The sequence below is a fragment of the Rhyacophila brunnea genome, unplaced genomic scaffold (genome assembly GCF_057557595.1).
Source record: "Rhyacophila brunnea isolate RB1 unplaced genomic scaffold, BYU_Rbru_1.0 scaffold_13, whole genome shotgun sequence".
Lineage (NCBI taxonomy): Eukaryota > Metazoa > Arthropoda > Insecta > Trichoptera > Rhyacophilidae > Rhyacophila > Rhyacophila brunnea.
The window spans coordinates 3,923,642-3,951,291 of record NW_028232785.1 but is presented as its reverse complement, the minus strand read 5'-3'; the positions used below and the strand labels follow the sequence as shown (position 1 = coordinate 3,951,291).

Here is a 27,650-nt window from a genome sequence, read left to right as displayed (position 1 = left end):
ATAAATCGGAAAAGTTATAATTGTATTAAACTACTATTGCAGTTAATACTTAACCAGAGAGAAGTCGTTTTTTTGTGGTCTTGATGTGCATGAGCAGTTTTTATTCGGGATGTAAGGTAAATAATTCTCTGCTTCAAGATGGTTTTCCGTTATTACTTCTGAGAATAATGTACTCTTACAATTATTAATAATTAAAAAAATATATTTCCACCTTCAACGCCGTTTTAAAATATTTTTTATGATCGATGTAGAGTAGTCACTTCATAACTTGCACTCCATTATATATTGTATTAGATATATTACCTATTTATTTACTACTACATATATCAATACAAGTGAATATCATTTGATCTAATTTATTGCGAGGTAATCAGTCGAAGAGCCGTATCAGTGCAGTTAAAAAGTGTAAAGTTATAAAGCGTATACTCTGTAACTAAGAAAATAGTCGTACCTATATAATTCGTTTATCCCTTGCTATTACAAAATCATTTCTTAGTATTTGAAATAGGGGAATATATATTCGCACAATTGAATAGACTGTTTTCACAAAGCGCTGACAAGATTTAAAAAGATGTTCGTCACAAAGGAAATGGATGATATTCACAAATCAACTACAACTCTCAAATGATCGATTTGCACTAAGGAAAAAGTAATCTTCACGAATCAATATACTATTGTAACTAATTAATCGTAAATGAACACAAACACTAAAAAAAATAGGTTTAATGATTTTAATCAATATTTTGGCAAAACATAAAGTATGTATTAGGTACCTTCTTTCAGATTCAAATAATACTATAAGTACCTATTTAACAAGTGACGTTAATTAAAACTTAGGTAATTGTGCCGCATATGCCGTCATCAGCTTTTATGTTTTTTTTTTACGAAAACAGTTTATTCCATGTAGACAATTATAATAAATACCTTTTTCTGTCTGCGCATAGGTTTTTCGATCCAATAATTAATTGTTAATTTAAAATTTGAAATGCATCATTATCACAAACTAAGATTATATTAGGTAATATTAGGTTGGGGTAGGTTAGGTTAGGTTAGGTTAGGTTAGGTTAGGTTGGGTTAGGTTAGGTTATGGTAGGTTAGATTAGGTTAGGTTAGGTTGGATTAGATTAGGTTAGGTAAGGTTAGATTAGATTAAATAAGGTTAGGTTAGGTTAGGTTTAGTTCAAAAAATATACTTATACAATCTCATGACGGCATCTGCGCCATATTTACCAAAATTTATATCGATGAACCGAAAAAGATATACCTAGGTGGTGTTATTTGGTTGTAGATTTACATCAAATGATAATTTTATATGAACAATAGCAGCACGAATATATACATATTTATATTACTGCGTTAAAAATTAATTATATTGACACCTAACTGCTGCTGCTACAATTATTAGTTTGACATTTGTGAATTTCTACCTTTTCTTTGTGCGATATATTATTTATCGGTGAAAACAATTTTACAAATGTGTGCGGTTGTCAAAATTGAGTGAATTTATATTTACAATGAGTGATTTATGATTTTTGTTTTGTGAAACAAACTATTTTATGTGATTTCATTTATTTATTTGTGAAATCATGTGTGATGTGTGAAAAATGTGTGAAAACTACTTTCCAAATGTTAATTTTTTTTTTTTGTGAATTTTGATTATTGCATTGTGCGATTAATTCCCATCCTTTGAAATATAGTCTTTTAATGACGATAACATGCAATTAATAATACTTAAGTACATATTAAATTAATTGTATAATTTCCAACCAACTGTATAATCATTACCTATTCAAATGTTGAAATTGGGGTTCTGACGACTCAATCCTAATTGAATTAAGTATAATCTTTAAAAAAAATGCTTTTGATAGATAACAATAATCAGTTGTTTGGATTACTTGAAATTTGTAAAATCTTAATGTATTTCACAATTTTATTGTATTTGATGAAATTTATATTTGTAATGATTTTGTTTATAAATTCTTTGTATTAACTTTTCTGTAATCGCTATGTAATATTATTATATACCATGTCTGGAATATTATTTATTTATCATGCTATGTAATATTATTTTTTGTTGTACATTTATATTTCTGCATTAAAAATAATAATTGTATTAATTTTTTGACCTTTTATTACCATAATGCACCACAGATAAAAAAACGCCCTCAAGCTTCACCATGTTAGAAAAGACAAATTATTACTTTGAACCACTTGGACCTGAGTGGCTGATCTATAAACGTATATTAGTCTATGGAGGCACGCCGACGAAGGTTTGTGTATACGAGCTTCTCTTGATTAGCTCTTTGTGGTCAGTTGTTGACCGGGTGTCCAATAACTATAACAATGTACCTATTGTCCAATTACTAAAACATTTTTTTATTGTGTTTAAAATTCTAAAACATGTCCAAAATATCTCAGTAGGTATAACAAAGCACTTCTAGACAGGGCCATCAACGATATCAGAGCAAGAGCGGGCAGATTCCAAAAAATAATATGGAATCCTAAAAAGTTCCGTAGGTAGGTACCTACATAATAATTTGAAAATATATCATGCATACACACAGAAAAAAATCGTTTTGGAATGGTTGTTGGACATTTTGTTGGCGCGAATCCAGCAGATACAGGTTTAAGTCCCGTCAGGTGTCAAAATCGATTTTTTTCTAGTGTATATATTGATGAGTTTTTTTGCAAATTATGTATATTAGTATTGTATTAATAACAATTCCAGATTTATTTTTATACTATCTATGTATTTTGTGTGACTCACTAATTCATTATGAAAAATAAATCAAAAATAGTTACGACGATTAAATATACATTATTACTTACGTGTCTGGTCGCATGGGTGCAAATTATAAAAATACCTTCATAAGTTTTTTATTTATTTAAAAAAATACACATTGAGCACATTACAAATTATTATATAAAGATGTTTATAGCATAACAGAATAGTAAACAAACCAAAAAATATTTTTATATCAAGCGAAATAAAATAAGGCTAAACAACTTAAACAAACATTCAAGAAAAATACAAATTAAACAATAAAATAGAATTTTAAAACAAAGTACATCGCTAAAATGTCTTGGGAGTGTATCGGTGCCTGGTGACATGAGGAAACAGTTTTCACCCAAAATAGCCCATGATTGCACTGCGACCACGCATGTAATTAGTGGATGCATAGAAATTCAAATTTTCCAGTACTTATATCAGGATTGGAACCTATATACCACGTGAGAGCAGAGAAAAATGCTTGCAGCAGAAGTGACCAATGAGCTTCAAGAGAATGAAAGGCGAGCATGCCTTGAAGAAAGCTAGTTGGAAAATTTAATTTTTTAGGAATTCTCAAAATGGAAAATATTTATGGTACATTAAAATAAACATGTCGAAGAAATTTCAACTGAACAAGCTCTAAATCAAGCTTATAGGAAACCTCATAAGGACTCCAGATAATGGACCCGTATTCAAGAATACTCCGTACTAACGTAGAAGTGCGCATGTAAAGACAATCGTGAGTCAAACAATATGCCAAGATCATTTATCTCCGATTGACGCTTCAGTAAGCTGTTTGACATAGTATAGTAGTAGACTTATATAACAAATTAATACAATAAGTAGGTAAAAACTGTATCACCTACCTATTAAGTCATGGATCATAATAAAAAATATAACAAATACATTATGTATAGTTCAAGTGTTTGTAAAAAACCCTTACCTTATTACTAATAATAAACTCGATAAGCAAATAAATCGTCAGAACCTAATAATCGATCATTAGTAATTATAAACAATAACAATACTTCAACACTCAAAAGATGTAAAATCATCCATTCTGGGAACAATGGTAGCGTATTAAGAATTTAATAGAGTCAACCAATGAAAAAAGTTATTAGTCAAACAATTAATATTCGACAAATACTTACACAATACCTACTTTTTATTTCTTATCCGTGTTTATAAGCATAACAAAAATGTTGATAGTTTGAAAATGTTATAATTCTGATATTATTCGAAACAGATGATAAATCTGGTACTTAAATTTAAAATTGGCACCTATCTAATGAAAGTCTACAATACTTATGTATGTATAATAATATATACGCTTAAACTTTATTACAATATGAAGTCGAGAATAGGCTGAAAGATAATATTATTTTATTCTAGCCCATTCATTTTTAATGTTTGTTGTAAATATAAATATGTACCTATGTATACACAATAAATTACTTGAATATGCACATCTTTAAGTTCCAACGAGGAAAGAATTATTTTCTTTTTATAAACATCATAAGACATAACTCTCAATCCGTAATAAAAAAGTATCGAGCGCAAAATGTATAAGGTACTAAGTAGATAGAAGCATATTAAATTGACTTGTCAACTTTCTCTACCAAATCGTAACGTACGTCTATTCCTTTGCGCATTTAATTCGATAGTACGGTGTCCACTTCTCCGGCGTCCAGTTGTCCCAGCGGCTAGTTGTACCGGCGCCTAATTATCCCGGCGTCCAATTGTACCAGCACCCAATTTTCCCGGTGGCCAATGAGCGGCGGCCAATCTGCTGTGGCCAGTTTGCGGCGCCAAATCGTCATATACCCAAGAAATAATGTTGTTTCCACATACAGAAAATATCCACCTACGGCTACGAACGTTTCATTGTTGTAGTCGATGCTGTACCATCGCTTTGAAATACCTAAGTTTACTTTAAACTTTTAAAATACCTATGTGAATAATATGCGGATCACCCTTGGAGAACGCTAATCATTAGAAATTAGGCTTATATGTCAGGGCAATGATTGTGTTTTATTTCATTTATTGAGAAAGTACAATGGTGACATGCCTCTGTAGTGTACCAAAAATAACTTAGTGGTTTTGTTCGCGACTGTGAATCGTTTTGTGTGTCTTTAAAGTTTTTGCCGATCTACATCTGTAACCACAAGAGTTGCAGCAAAATGGTGTAACACCACTATGGACCATTTTGTGTATCTTTAAGCCATTATATTGTACGGAGGAAAAATTACATTCAGTGCACTTAAATGGTTTTTCACCACTATGAACCATATTATGTAACTTCAAGTGAGAACGCCTACTGCATTTGTAATCGCATAATTTACACGTAAAAGGCTTTTCTCCAGTGTGAATCATTACATGTTCTATCATATGGTGGTTTTGGTAGGTTTTAAAATCACATTTATTGCACTCAATGGCTTTTTTGGTATGAATAATTCCGTGTTTCTTCAAATCGCTTGATGTCCTATATCGTAAATGGCATACATAGCATTTAAAAGGTTTCACGCCAACATGAACCACCATATGTGCGTTTAAAGTACTTTTGGCTCTAGATTTATAATCACATAAGTTGCATGCATAAGGTTTTTCCCCACTATGAATCAGTTTATGTATCTTTAAAGAACCAGAATATCTGCATTTATAATCACACACGTTGCATGCGAAAGGCTTTTCCCCACTATGAATCAGTTTATGGCTTTCCAATCTAGCGGAATCTCTACATTTATAATCACATATTTTGCAAATAAATGGTTTTTCTCCACTGTGAATCATGCTATGTCTCTTCATGTGTTTCATTATTCTTGTACCATAACCACATATATTGCACAGAAATGGGATTTTGGCACTATGGATTGTGATATGTTTTTTTAAAGTGAGACCGTTTGACGCATTATATCCGCATTCACTGCAAGCAAACCGTTTTATATTATGATTATTGTTATCATTGCCAGACAAAGATAGGCCGTGACCCAATTTGTGTTCCTTCAAAATGTCTTCAGATGAGAAAAAGGCGAAGCAAACATGACATACAAAATTTCTAACGTAGAATGTTTTTTTTTCCAACTTCAGGCAGACTTCCTTTTCGGTGGTCAGTGCTAATAATTCCTTTTTAATATCATTTTCGTAGATTTCAATATTATAATACGGTAGCGAGGTGTCAACTATAGATTGATCAGGTGTTCTGCGCGGACTTAGATGTACATCTGTATAGTTGTTGGGTTTATTCAGTTTGTCTTGAGGAAAACACGTTTCGGATCCCATAGATTCATTATTTTGATCAGATGATGTGGTAGTGACATCACCATCAGGATACTTTTGCTGGACAGCATATACTTGAAAATCTATTTCCTTTTTAATGTTATGTTGATGTATGTCAATTTCATCGTAGAGCATTTCGGACTGTATCCCAGAAGTATTAATTAATCTGTGCAGATATTGGTATGTTTTTTCATGCCTAATGTTTAATTTCTTTGAATGTAAATCATCACAATATATTCCATTGGAATCGGTGATTCCTTCCTGGTTTAAAGCAGATGGATTTTTTAGATAATCAGGAAAAGCTTCAATGCAAACGGAAGACGTGTGGTAAGTTATATGTACTTCCAAAATGTTTTTGGTGGAAAAGACTCTGTAGCAAAAGTTGCATACGTAATATTTGTCATAAAATAAAACTCTCTTCAATACAAGGCGAGCTTCCTTCCTATTCGACGTATCCAACTCTTGATAGACATCGATTAATTCACGTCGAGGCAAAAGTGCATTGTCTACAGTTATACTATCATCTCGTTTATTATATTCCATAATCCGCAATGCATTACCGTTGTCAAAACGTGATGAAATATGGACGAGATCACGTTCATCAGACGGTATACTGCCCTTAATATTGTTAATCTGGAACGAAAAGAATACAAACAAAAATTGAAAAGAATCTAAGCAGGTTTTTTAAAACAATTTTCTCGTTATGAATAGAGCCAACTCCAGATCTTGTTAACTTAAAACCTCACAGTTAAGATAATATACTATTAAACATTCTGAAAGTAAAAAACATGCAATAATTTTATCACTGAACCTTGCGCCAATAGCCACGGTTTTGGTATCCTTAATTATTATTAATGCATAGCTTTAAAAGGACTGATTTAATCCTATCCCGTCTTATAGAAAACATTTATTTTCTTTGTTAAATCTAACGCAGTGGGAATAAGCATTTTATTTATTTAAAGTCCATAGATTTCCAAACTTATTTGATCTACCGCTTCCATTTCGGAAAAAAATCCTGAAAATATATATTCATTAAACATTAACCGAACAAACAAAAAGATGTGATGTCAAATTGACGACTGTTTATCTAGGTATGTATATTTCTACTAACGGAACAAGATAAAAGTTTTAAATAAGATGTCCCAATGCATAGAATATAATTTTTTTAAAGTTAGTAAGGGAATATAGTACGAAAACAAACTCAATACAAAACCTATTTTATAATACCTAAAAGATTTAGGATTACATTATCTAGGTAGGTTGTTCAAAATAAGACTATTGTTTACCTTGTTTGCTGGTGTGTATTCCGAAGTAGAGCAAAAGGCTTGAGAGTTTTCATAGTTGAATGTGTGTTTTGTGTGTTTTGTGTCTTTAAGACACTCATCTTCGGAGTCAACTCGTTCAGAATCAATCTCAGTTTTTATATTGACATGTTTCGTTTCAGGCAGCTGAAGAGATACAAAACATAATATTCTAAGAATGTTATGGCTTTTTAATAACGCAATAGATAAAGCACATTGTAAACACAAGCTCAATGATCGTTTCTTCCGATTGTCGATTTTCATATTGGTTCAATTCTGCTCTCGCTGCCTCAACCCTGATTGACCAGTTGAAAATTATTAAAGATCGCTTCATCCTTTGACACTTTACCTGTCATCTGATAATTCTAAATGTAGCCAAGTCAGCGTAATTCTTTATGTCAAATAAATTACACTTTACAAAACCATTCAAAATATCAAAATTTCGCATTGGTGACAAACCAGTTCGTGTGAATTAAATGCTTATGTACCCCATCACCTTTAGTTCCACAAGATTTCATGGTCCACAACTCCAAAAATTAAGATTAATAGAAAAGTTTCTTAAAAAAACTAACCTCAAGAGTACTACAGGCGGTTTGAGCATTCTCTTGCACTACATAAGAAGATTCATCCGGGTTGTTGGAATGAAATATTGGTGCACTCAACAAACGCTGTCCTTTTGAATCCGTCTCGAAATCATCCGGTTCGTGTTTCACTTCCATTTTGCTTGACGCTAATGAATAATCGTGCGTCATCACGCTGTCTTGTACCATAGACAATAATATATTTATGGGTAGTATTGCCATTTGTAATAACGAGACAACTATTTATTTTAAGTAGGAAATAATATTATTATTTAATTTTATTTATTTTAGTCAGCAGGGTTAGTTAGTAGTTAGTTAGTAGTTAGTAGTATAACCGTCTCCAACTTATATAATATTATGAAATCAATGTTATATAATTGGGCACCTTACTAACTTGTCGTATTTAGCTAAGAGCATTGCACTTTAATTTTGATGACAATATTATATTTTTAATTATTAGTGTCCTATGCATTACACTCATAATCTTCATCTTGTAATAAATAAAATAGGTACTTTCTTAATACTTTTACCGAGAGTCGTTTACCTTCAAGGTCTAGCTAATGGAACAATATTTAAGTGTCTGCCCACACCTTTACTCACATAAGGTCAATATAATATATTATAATGACGACGTGATAATTATTGCATACTATGATTGCTTTCGGCTGCTCAGGTGAACAGATGAATAATTTTCGTGTGGTAGGTTGATAAATCTATCAACGAGCAAAAAACCCGTGTTAAAATCTCTAAATCCGAAAAAATTTCACTGACTGAAAATTTTTGCATTCTAGGTAGATCCAATCCCATCATTTTGGACATAATTGGACTAGGAATATTATAACGGGAAGGCGGCTTGTGGAGATGTACCAAAGGAAGTTTAGTTTTGTATTTAATTTTTATAATATTGCGAAAGTGGCAGCACGGCTAACTATTTTTGTCTATGGTGAAATGCTTACGTCAAGTCTCGCCTACTACGTTCTGTGTGCCACGATCAACTTGATGACCAATTGCATGCATACAATGGACATTAAACGCGAACGAGAAGACTCCGAACCTGTTGCAGAAGGAAAGCAATGGTTTGAGGTACCTGTGGATCATGATTCAAACAGCCAACTACTTACCTACATAAAGCAAGAGGACACTGACGAGGCCGGATACACTTTTAAGGTTAGTTTTTCATAACGGATTGTTGTATGTCGTAGTCAGGGAACTCAGAAATATAGGGAACTGAAATACCCAACCGGTAAGGCTACGCAAGCAACCGATCTCGAGTAAGGTAAACTTAAACCGCGTGTTCAGAAAACGTCACTCTAAACTTGTGCGTCGGTCTGACAACTGCCTCAGTGCTCTCGGTTTTATGTTAATTTAAAATTGAAAATGGCAATATGTTCAGTAAAAGGTTGTAGTAGCGATACAAATATGAAAAATAAAACAAACAGCGCAACTACATTTCACAAGAAAGCATATTTTTGTTGTTATTTTAAATATATATGTCAATATCTTAACATGAATTAAAATTAATTTTACGCGTGGTATTTGACGACGCACAAACAATATTGGGTGTATTTGGAAAGTGCGACGCACACCATTGTATGCATATAATACGTGTGTTTTGTTTGAATAACAGGGCCGCATTTCAGACAGGGAATATTAGATAATATTTATTATAATCAATAATTATAACTGTTTTGTTTATAATAATGATTTATACAGTTGCGTATGCAATATGCATAGGTAAATGTGCATTTATTTACTGTCAATATTCATTTTAATCACAAAATGAAGAGATAAACACACAAATTACAAAGTTTAACGATTTCAAATATTTTATGAATAATTAATGATATTATACTAAGAATTGACTTTTGGCATAACAGATTTCCACGGGATCAAGATCAAGATCATGTTAGGTTAGTATTGTTATAGTTATATAGTAAAATATTTACTGTAGAAAATTATATTTGAATTAGATGTCGATGGTCTGAATGTTACTTTCTATTATCAAGAAATAACGTAAACACATAAGTATTGTATACATATATAATGTTTATAAAGGGGCTGTATTATTTTTTATAATTATTATTTGTTTCTTTATTAAACACCATAACAGGCCGTGAAGCCCAATAATAGTGGTAAAACTCCCAGGCTTAAGGAATTTACATATAAGATTATGTAAATATATTTTGACTTCACCGGGATCGAACCCAGAACTCATCATCTGGGATGGAAGGCCAGTACCTTACGCACTGCCGCCGATTATGAATTAAAAAAAAACACATGGCTAGCTATATTATTTCAAATTTTAAAACTACGTCGACATACCTAATCTCCGTCGGCATTTTGACATAGTGACACGAGCAGAAACGCCGACCTTCAGTTAGTGTTTGTGGCAGAGTATGGTTTAACGACATAACTATACAAATCTAGCCTTGTAGTCAATTCTACTTCTCAATAGCCTTGCGACAACCTCACGACACGGTTCAGACAGGATATATAAGTCCCATGGTTCTAAACTATGGAAGAAGCAGAGAAGAAATGGTCGAAAGAGACCTTGAACAGGTAACCAGTAACGTAATCGTTTAGTAATAGGAAGTAAAATGTATGTTGTTAATCTTTTCTTCGTAAATGTAATAAAATTTTACGTAAAAAAATTTCGCCTCCGAAAATCGAGACTGCTAAAGTGTAATTGGAACGCTGTGACCACAGGCCTCGAAATGTCACACCGCGTAAGCTCAGCGCGATGTATTTTGGAAATAATTTCCGGGAAATCTCCATTAAACTTAGAAAATAAGTTATGGAAGAGATTGTTTACGTAAAATTTAGCAAGTACATGCTTCAATAACTTTTATAGCAATAATGGAGTGTATGAAAATTGGAAAAGAAAATTGAATATTTATAAATTTATATACTGTATAATTATGAATAAAGAATTTTAATACTAATTTTATCGATACGAGATAGAAGCTAACTACCGTTATAAAAATACTGTAAACGCGTACCTATATCTATAGGCGCGTAATTATAATTATAGATTTTGTTAATGCTATAACTCACTGACTATAATGAATATTGTAAAAGTAACAATTGGAAAAACTTAAGATTCTGGTATAGATGGGTTTCTACCCATAAACAATAACAAATCTTAATCGCATCCTAAGTAATAAAAGAATCAAAAATCACAACTAAAAATACGAATTATCGCTCAACCTTGAACTTTAAAGAAAATCTATTTCAGTCAAAAGTACCGACCAGCTGGTTCACGTCGCGAGACAAAAATAGATTCAAGGTTGCATTCAAATTACTACATAAAAACTACCATACAAGATTAAATAAGTTAGTAACTGCTCGTGTATAACATCTTGTTAGAATTAAGCATTTATATACTTAAGTGGAAATGTTAAGTATAATAGTATAGTATTTTCATGTAATAATGTTCGTCCGAAAGGTAAATATCGACTGAGAAAGTTTCTGCGGCTCCAAACAGTTTTATTAAAACTTAGTAAAATTCTATTGGCCTAAAAAGGCCAAGAGTGGTGGAAAGGACTAGTACATGGGTGTCAACCTTTCGTTTTGACATTTTAAATTTAAAGACTGCCATTCCCTTATTTAGTACCCGAATACTTATTCCAATACCTCGATGGAAAGCTAGAAACTTTCCCCTTCGTTTGAACACGAAAAATCATATAAAATCAACTATTTTGCTTACGTCATCCTAACTGCGCATTTAAGGGACATGTTCTAGAGGGTGCTTGAAACACCCCTATTAAGTCTTAATTTTGCGAAAATAAAGTAGAGTAAATTTAACCCGACTAAATTAGAAGATATCTCTATCAGAAAGTTGCCAAGAACGGGAGATATACGTAAATTTATCCCGTGAGAGAAAGATATACATCTGCTATCCCTTACGGACTGTTTCCTGTTAAACCTCTATCCGAAGGGTATAAAAGGCGACCACTTTTCCCGTAAAATCATTAGTTTCTACACTCTTCACCAGCGATCTTCAGCAAGCAGCAGTCCTCACTGCAAAGTTGTGAGACATGGTTCTCAATACATTCGCGATTCATACGTACCAGTAAGTCCCCTTCGGCGGGCAAAACGTAGCGCGAATATCTCGTATCTGTCGGTAGTGACGTCGGCCGCTAAAACGTAGCACGAATACCACGTATCTGACGATAGTGACGCGCTCGCGGAGTAATTTTATTTTTCATTACTCATCATACGAGGTGACGTAATCGGGATAAATTACGCGATCGGATTTGTTTTATAAAAACAAATTAATAAACTCAGTCTGTAATAATAAATTTTACAAATCTTTTCGGGATTATAAAATAAATTTTTGAAACTTTATTAAGTAAACATAATTATAAAACAAGTTTTGGTAAATAAATTTGTAAACATACAAACAAATTTTAGTAAATAAATTTGTAAACATTAAGCAAACCTTTTGTAAACAAGTTTGTAAACACAAATAAATATTTGTAAACATGCTGTGAACATAAATAAACTTTATAAACAACAATAAAATAAATTCTATTCTTTTTATAAACCTAATACTGTGTGACCAAAGAATAAATTATATTTTCTTTCTTATGGGAAAATATTTCATGAATTAAAAATATCCAAAGAATATCTGCGTATACATTCTCTGAATTAGGTGTGACTTTTTGGGAATTTGTGAAAGATTTCACAGAGATCCTATAGTGAACAAATAAATAGTTTACTGATACTTTAATGAGATTTAATTACGGGAACAATGACAGTTAACCTTATTGTGTGACCGTGAACTCTGGTACCTGGATAAATTCGGCACCACACCAGCTGAGAGTTTTATTTGGGAATTCAAAAGTTGTGATACTACAAAGGAGATCCACCTCTCCTAGTTCATCACTAGTCTCCTCAGTGACGACCCGGTAGCATTATTGAGCTAGCCGTGAGCCGGGTCATGTCAATAGCCATGATCTTTTTATCATTCCAAATAGGTACCTTGTTTTGGATATCCATCTCGACTACCATAAGCAGACACAAAACCTTGTAATTGCTGACTATCACTTTATTTTGAAGTCATTAAATGTTTCAGTTATGTATTATTGCTCACCGTAGATGTATTGTGTACCTACCTATATTTAGTCGGAAGGGAAGTGATAATGCCATGTTTAGAGAGATCTTCCATTATACATGCGACAGAAAAGTCAAAAAAGTTGATATTTGGTTTTTCTCCCTGTCTCGATTGAATAAATCGTGTATAATATTTTCTTATTTACGTCCGTACCGTCGTTTTTCATATTTGTATACGAAAAATGAATAGCGTGTTAATAGATCTAGAGCTTCCAACCCTGTTTTTACTGAAACCTGCTAACTGGGTAACCGCGGATATGTAAACTAACCGAAAACCGGGTTATTATTATATAATTATTAGTAGGTATATGAACTAAAGAGACAAACCGCGAACATAACATGTGAAAGCTTTTTCAAAAACGTCGCGTCGTAACAAATAATCAACAACTCAGTCTTCACTCAAGTAATAAAATCGCCTGCCTAAATTACTTTATTACTTACTTACCCTTTAAATGGCTTACTTTTATTGTTATTGATATAGTGTGAGACAAATTCCATAGAATAAATAATAGCGCGGCGGTCTTTAAGGATTACGCGTGGCTTAGATATCCACGGCAAATCTATAGAGCTGTGGGATATCGACAACTGCTTTGGGTTTTTTGCTTAATCCCCTAAATTGAGTAGGTACACGTCTTGTCTTGCCCGTAAATAATTTTGTTTGTATACAAATATATTGTAAATAATGTAAATAAGCAAACTAACCGCTAACTGGATAGTAAGTAATTTTCCTCTGGTTAATAATAATTGGAAGCCCTACATGGGTCCCATCATTATTGTTTATTAGATTGATTTTTTCAACCCACACCATTAATAAAATGTGTGTTTGATGGATGACAGTAAGTTAGGTATAAGACAAAATGTATGCTTTCTGTTAATATATTATTATAAATGCGATTAATGTTATACCTATATAGAATTACCTGTTGTATGTAAATATTGCTGTACTTATCTTGTTATTACTTAATCTTATATATTATGTGACGTATAAGTTGAATGGGATTTTTATAATTATATTTAATATTTTTCATAATTATTCTGTACAATGTGTTATTTATGTTCATTCATTTCATATAAATATACTTTCTAAAAAACCAAATTAATATCCTTTTTTTAATTTCTAGAAAGTATATTCCTAATTGTGTGTGAAATTAATAAGTATGTATGTTAATTTAAAAACGCGTTAAAACACTAATATTAGTAATATGTAAGTATTTAAAATATGTTTCGTATTAAGTCTTTCTACTGAAAGTAGTCATCAATAATGCGGCTCTGTGCGTGCTACGAAGGTCATTTTTTTGCGTCCACACATTTACTCACACTACTAAAATCCTGCTTCACTTTCAAACGTTTGTAGAATAGGAGATCGGAGTTCTATTTATTTTCTTTTCTGTGGTCGTAGTATTGTTAGTTTTAAGATGCGCGTCGTCAGACGTAATTAACAGTGTATGTATTTTGTGTAATAAAAACTGCGTGCAAATGCGACACAGTTCCGAGCGGCCTACGTCACCCGTATATAACCCCACTTAGTTTTGCTGCAAACACTGTCATAATATTTTTTAATTTACTGTACTATTATAATGTACTGTATAAATATTTACTGTAATATTTTGTTTTTTAGAATATTGTATTGCCAGCGCTCCATTGGCGAGCCAAAAGTCCGACGACAATAAGTCTTCAGATTTTTCAACGTTCTGCTACTGGCCAACAGACGTTCAACGAAACGAGTATATAATTAATTTGACGAGTAAAACAGTCGACTTTGACAGCATAGATAATATACGTATATCTGACAGTTAAATCGTGATGGCGTTAAATGATACCAACGTTTTATGTTTTTTGGGTTATTGGGTGGCAGATAATGTAATAACGAAGCAAAGGGTACACAAATACTGGGTGAAACATTGGATAAGGAAACGAACGACATTATCCCACACAAATTTAATACGAGAATTGCGTTTGCAACCGAGCGATTTCCGCAATTATTTGCGAATGTCGGAGGATGTATACACAGAACTGTATAATTTGGTCTCCCCATTTATTAAAAAAAAAATACTATGATGAGGGAAGCTATTTCTCCTCATGATAGATTATGTGCAACCCTGCGATTTTTGGCTGCCGGCGGAACATTCACTGACTTGCATTATAGAACTGCGATTGGAAGACAAACTCTGGGCAAGATAATTCCCGAAACTTGCCAAGTCATCATTGACGTTTTGAAAGGAGAATATTTCAAGGTGTGTATTATATTATACGTCATCTAATAAAGTTGGGCAAATTTACAAATATATCATTAACAAGTAGACATTGGTTGGTCTTATAAAGTGAACGTTTAGTGGATTGTTTTACCTATATAAATCATAGACGGCAACATCATAAGAATGGCAGACAAGATGCATTTGAGATAGGTATATATATAGTCACAAATAAGGCCATCGTTGACATGCTAAATATTCAATAGACCATTAGAATGCTGTACCTAGCCAGGACTCTCCATATAGGCTGTAAGCAAGCTGCTTAATTATTCCTGTTGAATGTATTGTAATACTAGTCATATTCTTCGAAAAGCAAGCATGGAATTTGATTTCTAAATGAGGCCACATAATAATATAGGTTTGCTAACATAGCTCAAATACTTACCATTTGTTGTATCGCTTAAGCTAAGGTTTATAGGCATAAAAACAAACAAAAAAACAAATATTTTTACAAGATATTTATTCATACAAAAAACATTAATTTATTATACCGGCTTTTGTACATTTTTGCTTAATATACGATAAACTGGTTGAGTATGAACAGTAGTTGCTGGCATTATTTTGTCACTTTGTCCCATAAAGGCAACTTCATGCATCAGCTTCTCGGCCAGCAATCTTTGTCCCTGTGACATCGATCGTAGTTTCATGGCCATCATTTTGCCAAAAACATCAAATTCATCTTCAGTCTTGCTTAGTTTGTTGGTGATTAATTCTAACACTTTGTTGGCGCTATCATTCGATTTTTTTCGTTTGAACGATGGGGGTTTTGGTGCTCTATTGAGATTCGACCTTGGAGTAGTCGACAACGTGGATGTTGAAGGCGAATATTCTATCTGTAAATAAAATGTTGATTATTTTTTGTTGCAGTTCCCTGATACGCACGAAGAAATGGAGACGATTGCAGAAGAATTTAATAGTAAATGGCAATTTCCAAATTGCCTGGGCGCAGTTGATGGGAAACACATTGCAATCGTGCCACCTGCAGGCGCCGGCTCCCACTTTTATAATTACAAACATTTCCACAGCATTGTTTTGATGGCGATTGCAAATGCTAATTATGAATTTATTTATGTTGATGTTGGAACAAATGGACGTATTTCTGATGGAGGCGTACTGAGAAAATCTGATTTTTTCAAACGTTTAGACGAAGGCAGATTAAAAATACCTGCACCAAAAAAATATTTTAATACTACCGGGGCTGTCACATGGCAAGAAAGTATGATAAGCAATAGATAAATTAAACCAATGTAACAATTTAGTTAAAATGTTTTACCTCAATACAATCTTCGTTGTTTAACGAGTTGGAGTAACTCTCATCAGGAGACATGTTTTCCAAATCGTCCACCATGCTGGATATTGAGCTCGATTCTGTAAAACAAAATGTAAATTGTTAAAATACAACATAATACTCAAACTTGTTTTTTATTATCTCTCCCCTAAGTACCCATTCCTTCATACGGTTAATATTGATATTGGTATAATTGGTGTAATCCAGTATATCGGGTATTTTCAAAATGTGTTTTCCGCTGTATTCCTCATAACCAAACTGTACCATTAATTTTGATTGATGATTGACGATTTATTGATTGTCTCTGAAGGAACCTAACTCGAGCGATTTTTGATTTTATGATCATTTCTTTTCTTCTTCTTTCGACCATGTCCGATCATAATATGGACCTCCACGGAGTGGAGGTTTGTATTGACAGATTTTGTTTTTACGAGAAATGGATGTCAGCCACTTGCTCAACATATTAGGTCCATACTCTGACTCATACACAAATTGAAATTCAATGTGTACTTGTCAGACCCAGGATTTGAACCTGGGACCCGACCACGACTCAATAAGCCGCGCTTCCACCGCCATGATCGTACCTATATATTATTATTTCTTACCTACCTCAGCAAAGAATAAGTAATTTTATTGTGACTAGAAATGATTCATAGCTGTATGTTTTAATTGCTTAATAGTTGCTAATCTAATGCGATGTCACTTTCAGAGCTACGACAATGTCATAGTCTGCACGTGTATAATAAATAGCTTTAAAGCATTCCCTCGTACCTATATATTATTATTATTTATTACCTACCTCAGCAAAGAATAAGTAATTTTATTGTGACTAGAAATGATTCATAGCTGTATGTTTTAATTGCTTAATAGTAGCTAATCTAATGCGATGTCACTTTCAGAGCTACGGCAATTTCATAATCTGCACGTGTATAATAAATAGCTTTAAAGCATTCCCACGTACCTTCCATTTGGTCGTTCAAGAACTCCAAATTTTTATAGTACCACAGTTTGGGTAGATATACTGCGTCTGTGCCGGCTCCGCTTCGATATGATGTCCTTACTTTATTTCTCTCCTTTCTGTAACCCGACCTCAATGTCTGTATTTTCTTTTTGACATCGTTGACCGTTGCCTGCGGCTCCACTTTGATTAATATTTCCAAAAGTTCCGCATACGCCAAGGACTTGGCATCACGATTCTTGTATAGTGGGCTGGTCGTCTTCCACAACGACGGGTTGTCTTTAAAACAACTAATAAAATCTTCCAAGAAACTTTTCGAATGCACTCGTAGATCTACCATTGTTGTTTTCGATGTCCGAACACTTTGAATGACAGTAAAATAATGATGGCGCTCATAGACTAATATATGGCGCTGTCGTCCGTCGGCATAGATATAAATAATGTGACGGTAAAGCGTGGTGAACGTACGAATTTCAGCGGCTCGGCGAGTAAAATATCAAACATGTTTGAAATCCAACGAGCCTGGTCTGCGGATTAAAAAGTCCGCAGACCTGGGGTGCTCCACGCGAAAAAAAAGTCCGAAGACTGTAAATCGTCTGACTTGCGTGCCAATGGAGCGCCGGCATATCAGACCCGACATCAATAACATTGAAAAGAGATACTGAGCTACTTGACATCAAGACTGAGTCTATTGAAGACGTCAAATCCCCATTCAATTATGAAGATCAGCAACAGGGTTGTTCTTATTCGGAGAGAGTGAATCGGGTAGGTAGTTTTATTTTAAATACTTACAGAAATACTAATCGTGTGAAAACTGTTAAGGGTGGACTGAACTGTCAACACTCGAATATATGAATAATCAGTAATACCAATGAAGACAAAATCTTCGAATTCTAATTTCTTTCTTTCGACCTTGTCTGATCCTAATAGGATCATAATGAGCCTTCCTATAAATAGTATAACCGCTCTAGTCCAACCGTTGTATATCCCATTGATTTAAACTGTCTTGATTCCACAACGCGAATAAATGACAGCCGATGTTTTATTAATAAAAACAAAACGAACAACTTGACCAACGTTGAATGTCTCAATACGTAAATATTTTGTTCGCTGTGGTTTTTAACTGCCATGGTTCTGGCCATACTGAATCCCATGTACAATGGACGTCCCCATTCCTCAGTTGATAACCTTTCCATGCAACATTCAGTACCTACTTTCACTTAACGTATGTTTATTCATGCGGTGGGTGCAACGAAATAAAGGCCCGCACATGATGTCCTTTCTAGAACAATGTCCTACCAGATTTGCCTATACCGTTAGTAGGGTGCACCCTTATCAAATAACCGATTTTTTTATTTTAAAATGTAGTTATAAATAAATTACTGTAGTTTCCTAAGGCCCCTAAACACACTGATATTAATTTTTAGAGAGTTGATTTTAAAGAAGAGTATGTTGAAGACACAATAAGCCAAAGCATTCACAAGGTTCCAGAACCCGGTTGCTTTTATTCGGAATGCACACCAGTAAATCAGGTAGGTACACAATATTCTAAGAAAGTTGAACATGCGTTACGTTCTGGTACGAAGAATTTTATGTCAGAGGGTTTGTTTCCACTTTGAAATCGCACACCGGGGCAAGTGAATATAAGTTATAGTTTTCTTTTCATAAGAGATATTATTACGAGATATGTAGATGGTAATATGCTTACTACCACAATTGTTACAAATTATGTAACAATTGTCAATATGTCACGAGTGCTTTGATATTAGGAATGATAATACTGTTTTTTTTGGCTGAGAAAACGCGGATGTGCGCGGGTATAATTGCACCTGCACATATTCATTTTCAATTTGTTTACTATACTTTATAATATTATGTTATCGTCATAAGATCAAACTTATATTATTTTTTTATTTATACAATCCATGCCTACCAGTAAAGCAAATAATTACACAATATTCCAATAAATTGTAAACAAAATTGTTATGTGACTTGCACTCAGAAAGAAGTACTAGTCTGCTGCTAAAAATATGTAAGTCGTCACTTATAGTTGCATAGGCAGTGGCGCACCCAGGGAGGGGGCAGGGGGCCCTGGCACCCCCCAAAATAAAAATTATTAGAATGTAATTCACCAGCACCTTTATAGAAAAATTTCTTAGATTTTAATTTCTAACACAAAAATTTCGAAAATGTCGGGTTTTTTTAGAAATACAATCCCTAATGGAACTGTCAAAAAATTCTATGTGTCCACCAGAATTCCGGAGTGGTATAGGTCATAGCTTGGGAGCGCTGACAGAGCTCTAGCTGGTGGGCCCGGTTATGGGGGGGGTGGCGTGTCGGGTTGACCAGATAAGTGAGATAAACACACATCATAAATTAGCTTTAATAGTACAAACGTAGTAGTATATTAAAGTAAGCTATTATACTTCATGGCCATGAACATTTTCAATTACTTATATAATTGTGCAATATATGTTTTGATTATTATGTGTCAATACTCGACAGCTCCATTATTAAAGTAGATGTATTAAAAATCGCCAATAATTCACTCTATAAGTACCCTTAATTTGAACTAATACACAATTTGGAAAACGTTAATTTAGTGTTTCATACTGCCTTTAACCTTAGCAGTAGGTAGGGGGCCACCAAATATCCTAGCCTGAGGGCCCGTTTCAGGATGTGGGGACCAGGGTGTAGGTACACCGAGTGCAATAGACAAAAGACCGACAAATGAGAAATTAGGCTGTGAAGAAGAAAAAGAGCCTATCGGACTAATTTACATTCTCCTCCTTGGGCCCCCCCAATATTAAATCCTGGGTGCGCCACTGTACATAGGATTAGGATTCTTTGATGAACATAGATTTAGATCAATTTCAATTTATTTTACATATTGTGGACATTACAAATTATAAGTTTAAGACGTTCACAACGTGACATTTAGAAAGAAAGAAATATTATTAAGACAGTATTATGTAATGACAGTTTAACATTATTGCAGATAACTATTGTTTGCAATATGCTGGTTGTCATTATATTTTAAAATACTCCTTCTTATTGAAGTTTGACATTAGATAACGACAGACACACCATGTCCACATTGCGGAGTGTAGGAGCTGAGACCCTTCAAGTGTGTGGTCGAGCTTCACACGTATTATAGGTCTTCTTAAAAATATTCTTGATTTTATTACATAATATTTTGTTTTTCAGAATATTGTTTCAGACCCGACGATAATAACATTGAAGACAGATACTCAGTTAATTGACATCAAGTCTGACCTTATTGAAGACATTTATGAAGATCCGCAACAGGGTTGTTCTTATTCGGAACAAGTGAATCGGGTAAGTTCCTACTTTTATTTTAATAAATATTGATCGTGTGATGGGGGGAATGATTATAGTGACGGAATGAACTGTAAAACATTGGAATATTTTGATATTTTTAGCTGTCACCATTACCACAGAACAATAAAACAATTTTCATAGGTAATTTTTAAATTTTTCTTGTCTTTTCTGCAATAAGGAGCAATACAATAGTAATACCTATTAAGTATAGTTACTATTCGTAAAACATACCTATTATAGTACAATAGGCGCCTACTGAGTAAAGTATTCAGATAGCAGTGGAGGAGTGATAAAATAAGTTGTGAGAGAGTGCTACCTACTTTAAATGCATTCATTTTCGAAAAATGCACTTTAAACAATTCAACGCCATTTCGTTAAGTGCTCAAATAACATAAAACAGTTCAAATCCAACCGTTATATATCCCATTGAACTACCAACCGTTCCGATTCTTCAAAGTGAATAAATGAAAGGCGATGTTTTATTAATAAAAACAAAACGAACAACTTGACACTGTCGAATGTTTTAGTAGGTACGTAAACATTGTATTTGCTATGGTTCTTATCTACCATGGTTCGGGCCATTAGCCGTTACCTTCCCTATCCATGCATCAGCTAGTACTCTCGCTTCGAGCATGTGTCATCATGCAGTGACTACAGGCGAAATAAAGGCCCGCATATGATGTCCGTTATAAATCAATCTCCTACCAGATCTGCCAATACCGATAGTACGGTGCACCTTTATCTGATAACCGAATTGTTTCATTTAAAAAATATTTATTAATTATTGTTTTTTCAGAGGCCTTCAACACACATGCCCTGTATAAAATCGGATACCAACTTTCAGCGAGTTGATTTCAAAGTGGAGTATGTTGACGACACAATAAGCCAAAGCTTTCATGAGGAACCAAAACCCGGTTGCTTTAATTCTGAATGGAAACCAGTATATCAAGTAGGTATCTACACAAAATTCTATAAAACTTGAACAATGCATGTACGTAGGTTTGTTTTGATTTAAACATCACAGATTGGGGTACGTGATTATAGAGTGTCTTCTTTTTCATATGAGATATAGAACATGAAAGTAGGTATCAAAAACATAATATCTGACAGTTTATGTAATAATTGTCGTGATGTTACGGATTCTTTGACATTATTAGGAATTAAACTTTGTTTTATTTGTTTATATCTAGACTTCCTAGTTTATAAAAATATTATTAATACTTGGCTGATAGGTACGCGCACTTAGGCGCGAAAGGTAGTTAGGTTCTGGAACGTGACTCGAAATTTTCTCAACAAATCGTTCCAGTCCACCAGCCAAAAGAGTTATGTGCAGTAATTTCGAGTAAACACTTGAATCACTTGACCAGTTTTAGCATCAGAAACAAAAACACATCTTTTTTCATCCGTACTAGATTCCAAAAAACAAAGATTTTATGGACTCATTTTGAATCGTGAAATAGTTCAATGATTTGTTTTTTCTCGCCCCTCACAGATAACCAAACGTGGAGTAGAGGGTGCAGTTGTTACCTTTCAATTTAATCTTTAAATTGGCTATTTATCACCCACATATATCAGTAGTTTCATCATACAGACCGATTTACTTATATAGTAATTCCGTATTTCTGCTGAAGCATCTTTCATTTACGAATCGTTAATACATCAGCGAATATTTGGTTGTTACAATATCTTTTTTTCAGAAATTGCCGGAATACATCATTGTCGAGTTGATGAAAGTAATATTGCATTGAATTTTGCAAAGGTAGGCAAATTTAATTCTTCTTTTTCTTTCACTTTGTCACGACCCAGTATTGGGGCGCCACTTTCTTCGGTCAATCGCCAATTTTCGCTCCTCCCGCCATGCCAGACCTGTAGCACGTAGGTCGTTCTTGTAGCACCGCTGCAGAGTGAGGGATGGCCGGCCATGGCGACGGAACCCTTAAGGCTGTGCCACAAGGGTACGAAGTGTCGCACTCTTTGACGGCATCCGGAATAAATATTAAATAAATAAAATATAACAATCTATTCATCTAAAATAATCCACATACGATTTGAAAGATGTTAACTCTGAAAAAAAAAGCTCGATATCCGAATAGGAATGGCTAAAGAAGCATTCAACTCGATGCGCAATGTCTGGGACTGACCATGGTACTCAGTCAAAATCAAATGCCGCCTATTCAACGCTTGCTTTCTGACGGTGCTGCTTTATGGTAGTGAACAATAGCACCATAGGAAGGCTCAGAGAAACCGTATACTGAGATTCGAAAACAGATGTTTGCGACAGAAGAAGAAGAATAAGCAACCGAATTCAATTTAGCTGGGCGAAAAAAACTGACGATTTCAATCGATTTTAACTATAAACAACTTAGTAGAACTCACTTACCTTATTCAACACACTGTGACTGCCAATTTAATAGTTTCCCATTTCTCTGATGCTCCAAACATGAAGTCATTATATAAACTTTCTCAGCTCCCTTCAACCTAAACCATAAAGGTCAGTTTCCAAATAGGAATGCAAAAATTTGTCAATGGCTTGGCTTTAGTGATATAATTAATCCTTATTTATAAGGCAGGAGATGCTGTGTATATCTATCGAGGTATATAAGATGCTTTTAACTGAAAGTGGAATTATTACACACTTCAAACAACTCATCATTACGAAGTCAAGTAACAGGTTGAAAAGGTACGGGTATAGGAATGCAAACTAAATCGTATACTAAATTACAGGAAGTTGATTTTAACTAAGAAAAGTATGTAGCTGATACAAAACCTCTAAGCAAACATAAGAATTCTAATCCCGGTTTCTCTTTTTTATGATGTCCTGTAATTCGATTTCTTACAAAATATTCTATAAATACTAGTCTGCTGCTTAAATAATATATATAGGTCGACAGCGAAGCTAGGAATAGGATGCTCTGGTAAACATATATGGACGACTAATGTTTTATTATAATTCCTCACAAGGTCAAATGAATATAATATCTAGTCAGATTCCATATTATTAGAGTTATATTTTAAGTCTTAATAATATATTTAAATCTCATGCGAAATACTCATCAACATTAGTATCCATTTCCCCTAAATTTTATCTACCATGGTTGTCAAGATTCCTATGTTTATTATTAAGATTTTAATTAAATATTTCACCTTCTTTTAGTTGATTTCTTTAACTACTGCTGTGACCTATGCCAGTAGTCTCGGATTGTCAGAGAGAGAAGTACTAGAGCCATTTGAGGTAATACAGATTGACTATCAAGACATTAAAAAAGAATTGGGCGTATATGAAACGACAACTAATATAATCGGTCATACTGCTAAACGTAAGCAAATACAATCTACCCTCACAGATCCAGAATTATTAGTAGCTGTTATAAAGTTGGAGAAAAAATCATTTAATAAGGAAAATTTTGTGTGCAGTTTTTGTTTTGATTTTTTTGCCTCGCTATCTCAATTGAAGCTTCACAAAACGTGTCATAAAAAATCAGTAGCGGAAACCGTTAATTATGTAAGAATGCGATCCGAATTCAAGAATCAAGACAAAATGACTCAATCTGGTAAAAAGCCGTTCAAATGTGACCAATGTAATTATTCGTGTTTAGCATCTGGCACCATGAAAAGACACAAGATGACTCATTCTGGTGAAAAGCCATTTAAATGTGACCAATGTGACTACTCTTGTATACAATCTAGTAATATGAAATTACACAAAATTTCTCATTCTGGTGAAAAAGTATTTAAGTGTAATCAATGTGACTACTACAGCATTTATTCAAGATCTTTGAATCTACACAAAATGAATCACTCTCGTGTAAGGCCATTTAAGTGTGACCAATGTGACTACTCATCTAAAACATCTGGTGAAATGAAAATACACAAAATGACTCATTCTGGTGAAAAGCCATTTAAATGTGACCATTGTGATTACTCTTGTATACAATCTGGTGCAATGACAACACACAAAATGACTCATTCTGGTGAAAAGCCATTTCAATGTGGCCAATGCAATTATTCCTGTATCACATCTGGTGTTTTGAAAAATCACAAAATTACTCATTCTGATGAAAAACCATTTAAATGTGACCACTGTGATTACTCGTGTATAAGGTTTTGTGATATGAAAAGGCACGGAATGACCCATTCTGGTGGAAATCCATTGAAATGTGACCATTGTAATTACTCGTTTATACAATCTAGTTCTTTGAAATTACACAAAATGACTCAATCTTGTGAAAAACCATTTAAATGTAATCAATGTGACTACTACAGTATTCATTCTAAAAAATTAAAACTACACAAAATGAGACCCTCTCGTGTAAGGCCATTTAAGTGTGACCAATGTGACCATCCATCTAAAACATCTAGTGAAATGAAAATACACAAAATGACCCATTCTGGTGAAAAGCCATTTAAATGTGACCACTGTGATTACTCTTGTATACAATCCGGAGTACTGAAAATACACAAAATGATCCATGCTAATGAAAAGCCATTGAAATGTGACCAATGTAGTTACTCATGTATAAGATCTGGTGATATGAAAATACACAAAATGACTCATTCTGGAGAAAAGCCATTAAAATGTGACCAATGTCATTACTCATGTATAAGATCTGGTGATATGAAAATACACAAAATGACTCATTCTGGAGAAAAGCCATTTAAATGTGACCAATGTCATTACTCATGTATAAGATCTAGTAATATGAAAATACACAGAATGACCCATTCTGGTGAAAAACCATTTAAATGTGACCATTGTAATTACTCGTCTTTTACATCTCATACGATGAAAATACACAAAATGACTCATTCTGGTGAAAAATCATTCAAATGTGAACAATGTAATTATTCTTGTATAACATCTAGTTCATTGAAAAACCATAAAATGAATCATTCTGGTGAAAAGCCATTTAAATGTGACCAATGTATTTACTCTTGTATAACATCTCGTAATATGAAAATACACAAAATTACTCATTCTGGTGAAAAGCCATTTAAATGTGACCAATGTAATTACTCTTCTATCACATCTAGTAGTATGAATAGACACAGAATGACTCATTTTGACAAAAGGGTTTGATTAAGGGGTACGTGGGCAAAATATGAATTTTCACACATTTCTGTAAAATGACAAGTCAGCGCCATCTTTAGTTTTATAATGCCTGATCATATCTTTTTGCACAGGCAACGAGTTATCCATTGTTGAGATGTCAAAATGAAATCAGAGATTGCTTGACATTATAATTCGCCATTTCTCGTTTCAAATTGAATTATAAATAATCTCGAATCAAATATATTAACTGGGTATCAGTGTTATTTATAAATAAAATAACATTCCTGTTATTCATCAGCTGTCAATATCAGACTAGCCTTATACACAAAAACCGGTAAAACTCTTCGACTGGGCAAGCATCATAATTCTTTCCTGTTGACGCCGTCTCGAGTAGATAGCGTAGCGCAGCCTGATCAGGATGAAAAGGTTATCTCACCTTAGTTTCATGGACAGGTAGGGTTTATCACGCATGACCACCTGCTAATCTCTCCTCAACCTAAGGGTAATAACTCAGTAGTTAAGACCATGCCGTCGCTCTACAAACTCTTGATGCAACCAAGCCTCCGTCTCTGGAAATACTGTTTATATAATTGTTAATTAAGATATGACAACTTCCGATGCTGTAATAACATGTACTCGACGAGAAAAAGGCGTATGGCTGTGAGGTCAGAGTATACGTTTCAACCTTAAGAAAAGGGGGGACGTTTTGACATACTTCCACATTAGCCTTTTGCTAGTGCCTACACCGTAACTTCAAATAAAAAGACTTAACTTAGGCTTAACAAGTAATTGTTTAGTAGATAAGATTTTAATGGTGTAATACCCTAATTGTTGTATTAAATGTCTTAAGATGCAAATTAAATTGTATAAACAATAATATGTAAAAAATATAAAAAAAAATGCAATGTGTGATTTGTACCGGACAAATGAGATGTTAAATAATAGTATAATTAATATTAAGATTATTCCATTGTATAAAATGTATAGAAAAATGATCAATTTGAGAGAAAGCAATTTGAACTCTGCCGCGTTTTAAATAAGTCCTTCGCTGCGGCCCAGTGACAGGAAGTGCTCAGTATTGGCTCGGCGAACCCCATAGCTGTTCCATTAGCATTCCTCGCTGAGTACTGGCCTGTGGACCCCTTGGCGGTTCAATTAGCATCTTTCGCTCAACCGCTAAGCACTTACTGTTGGGAAGTTAAAAATAAACTCTCGCGCGTTACAAGATCTTTTGTAAATAATTGTACGAACTTTTTAACCTTGTATGAATTTTTAACCTTGAATGAATTTAAACCTTGTATAAACAACAACTGTAAAGAAAATATAAATACAATACTTGTTAAATAGTGCATTTTATTATCGATATGATCCGTGCTCCTTTACAGACCATTTGAACTTAAAAAAAAAAAATTTAAACTACAAATAAAATTATTGATACCTCGGGTCGGCACGACTGAGCTATGCCATAAAGACTCTGAGGATATGTCAAGCAGTTTATTAAAATTTAAAAAAAAAAAAACAAATAATTAGGGCGCAATTTTTATTACAGAAATAACATTACAAATGTGAATGGATACACACATGAAACGATTAATCTTCTTATCGTGCTATCCCCTAGCGGAGGTTGGACACCATCAAGGCGATTTTAGATTTGTTGTCTGCTACCTTGTGGAGCTGCACTCGTACCAATCACGGAGGTTCTTAGGCTCTCTGCTAC

At 33.7% G+C, this 27,650-nt stretch overlaps 1 protein-coding gene and 2 long non-coding RNA genes across 3 annotated transcripts; 1 reads left to right on the top strand and 2 right to left on the bottom strand.

Annotated features, from left to right (window-relative positions):
• Positions 1 to 3,982: 3,982 nt before the first annotated feature.
• On the bottom strand, positions 3,983 to 8,124 carry LOC147076182 (uncharacterized). The gene is made up of 3 exons (XR_015069561.1): positions 7,920 to 8,124; positions 7,333 to 7,494; positions 3,983 to 6,679 (listed from the first exon to the last, which is right to left on the bottom strand). It is a non-coding gene; the product is annotated as an uncharacterized LOC147076182 (long non-coding RNA).
• Positions 8,125 to 8,882: 758 nt separating this feature from the next.
• LOC147076181 (uncharacterized) lies at positions 8,883 to 16,709 on the top strand. Its single transcript, XR_015069877.1, has 2 exons — positions 8,883 to 9,095; positions 16,163 to 16,709. It is a non-coding gene; the product is annotated as an uncharacterized LOC147076181 (long non-coding RNA).
• LOC147076180 (uncharacterized) lies at positions 15,746 to 18,148 on the bottom strand. The gene is made up of 3 exons (XM_085941661.1): positions 17,545 to 18,148; positions 16,569 to 16,663; positions 15,746 to 16,128 (listed from the first exon to the last, which is right to left on the bottom strand). Exons 1-3 carry the CDS (start codon positions 17,879 to 17,881, stop codon positions 15,781 to 15,783), a joined length of 780 nt encoding a protein of 259 aa, XP_085797787.1. The 5' UTR covers positions 17,882 to 18,148; the 3' UTR covers positions 15,746 to 15,780.
• Between the last annotated feature and the right edge of the window lie 9,502 nt (positions 18,149 to 27,650).

Bases quoted from the DNA above. Each gene is read 5' to 3' on its own strand.
- LOC147076180 (XM_085941661.1), bottom strand. From the start codon at position 17,881: ATGGTAGATCTACGAGTGCATTCGAAAAGTTTCTTGGAAGATTTTATT. The intron at 16,664-17,544 runs GTACGTGGGAAT...TTTGTTTTACAG, and splicing joins CTTGAACGACCAAATGGAAG to AATCGAGCTCAATATCCAGC. The intron at 16,129-16,568 runs GTAAAACATTTT...TTTTATTTACAG, and splicing joins ACAACGAAGATTGTATTGAG to ATAGAATATTCGCCTTCAAC.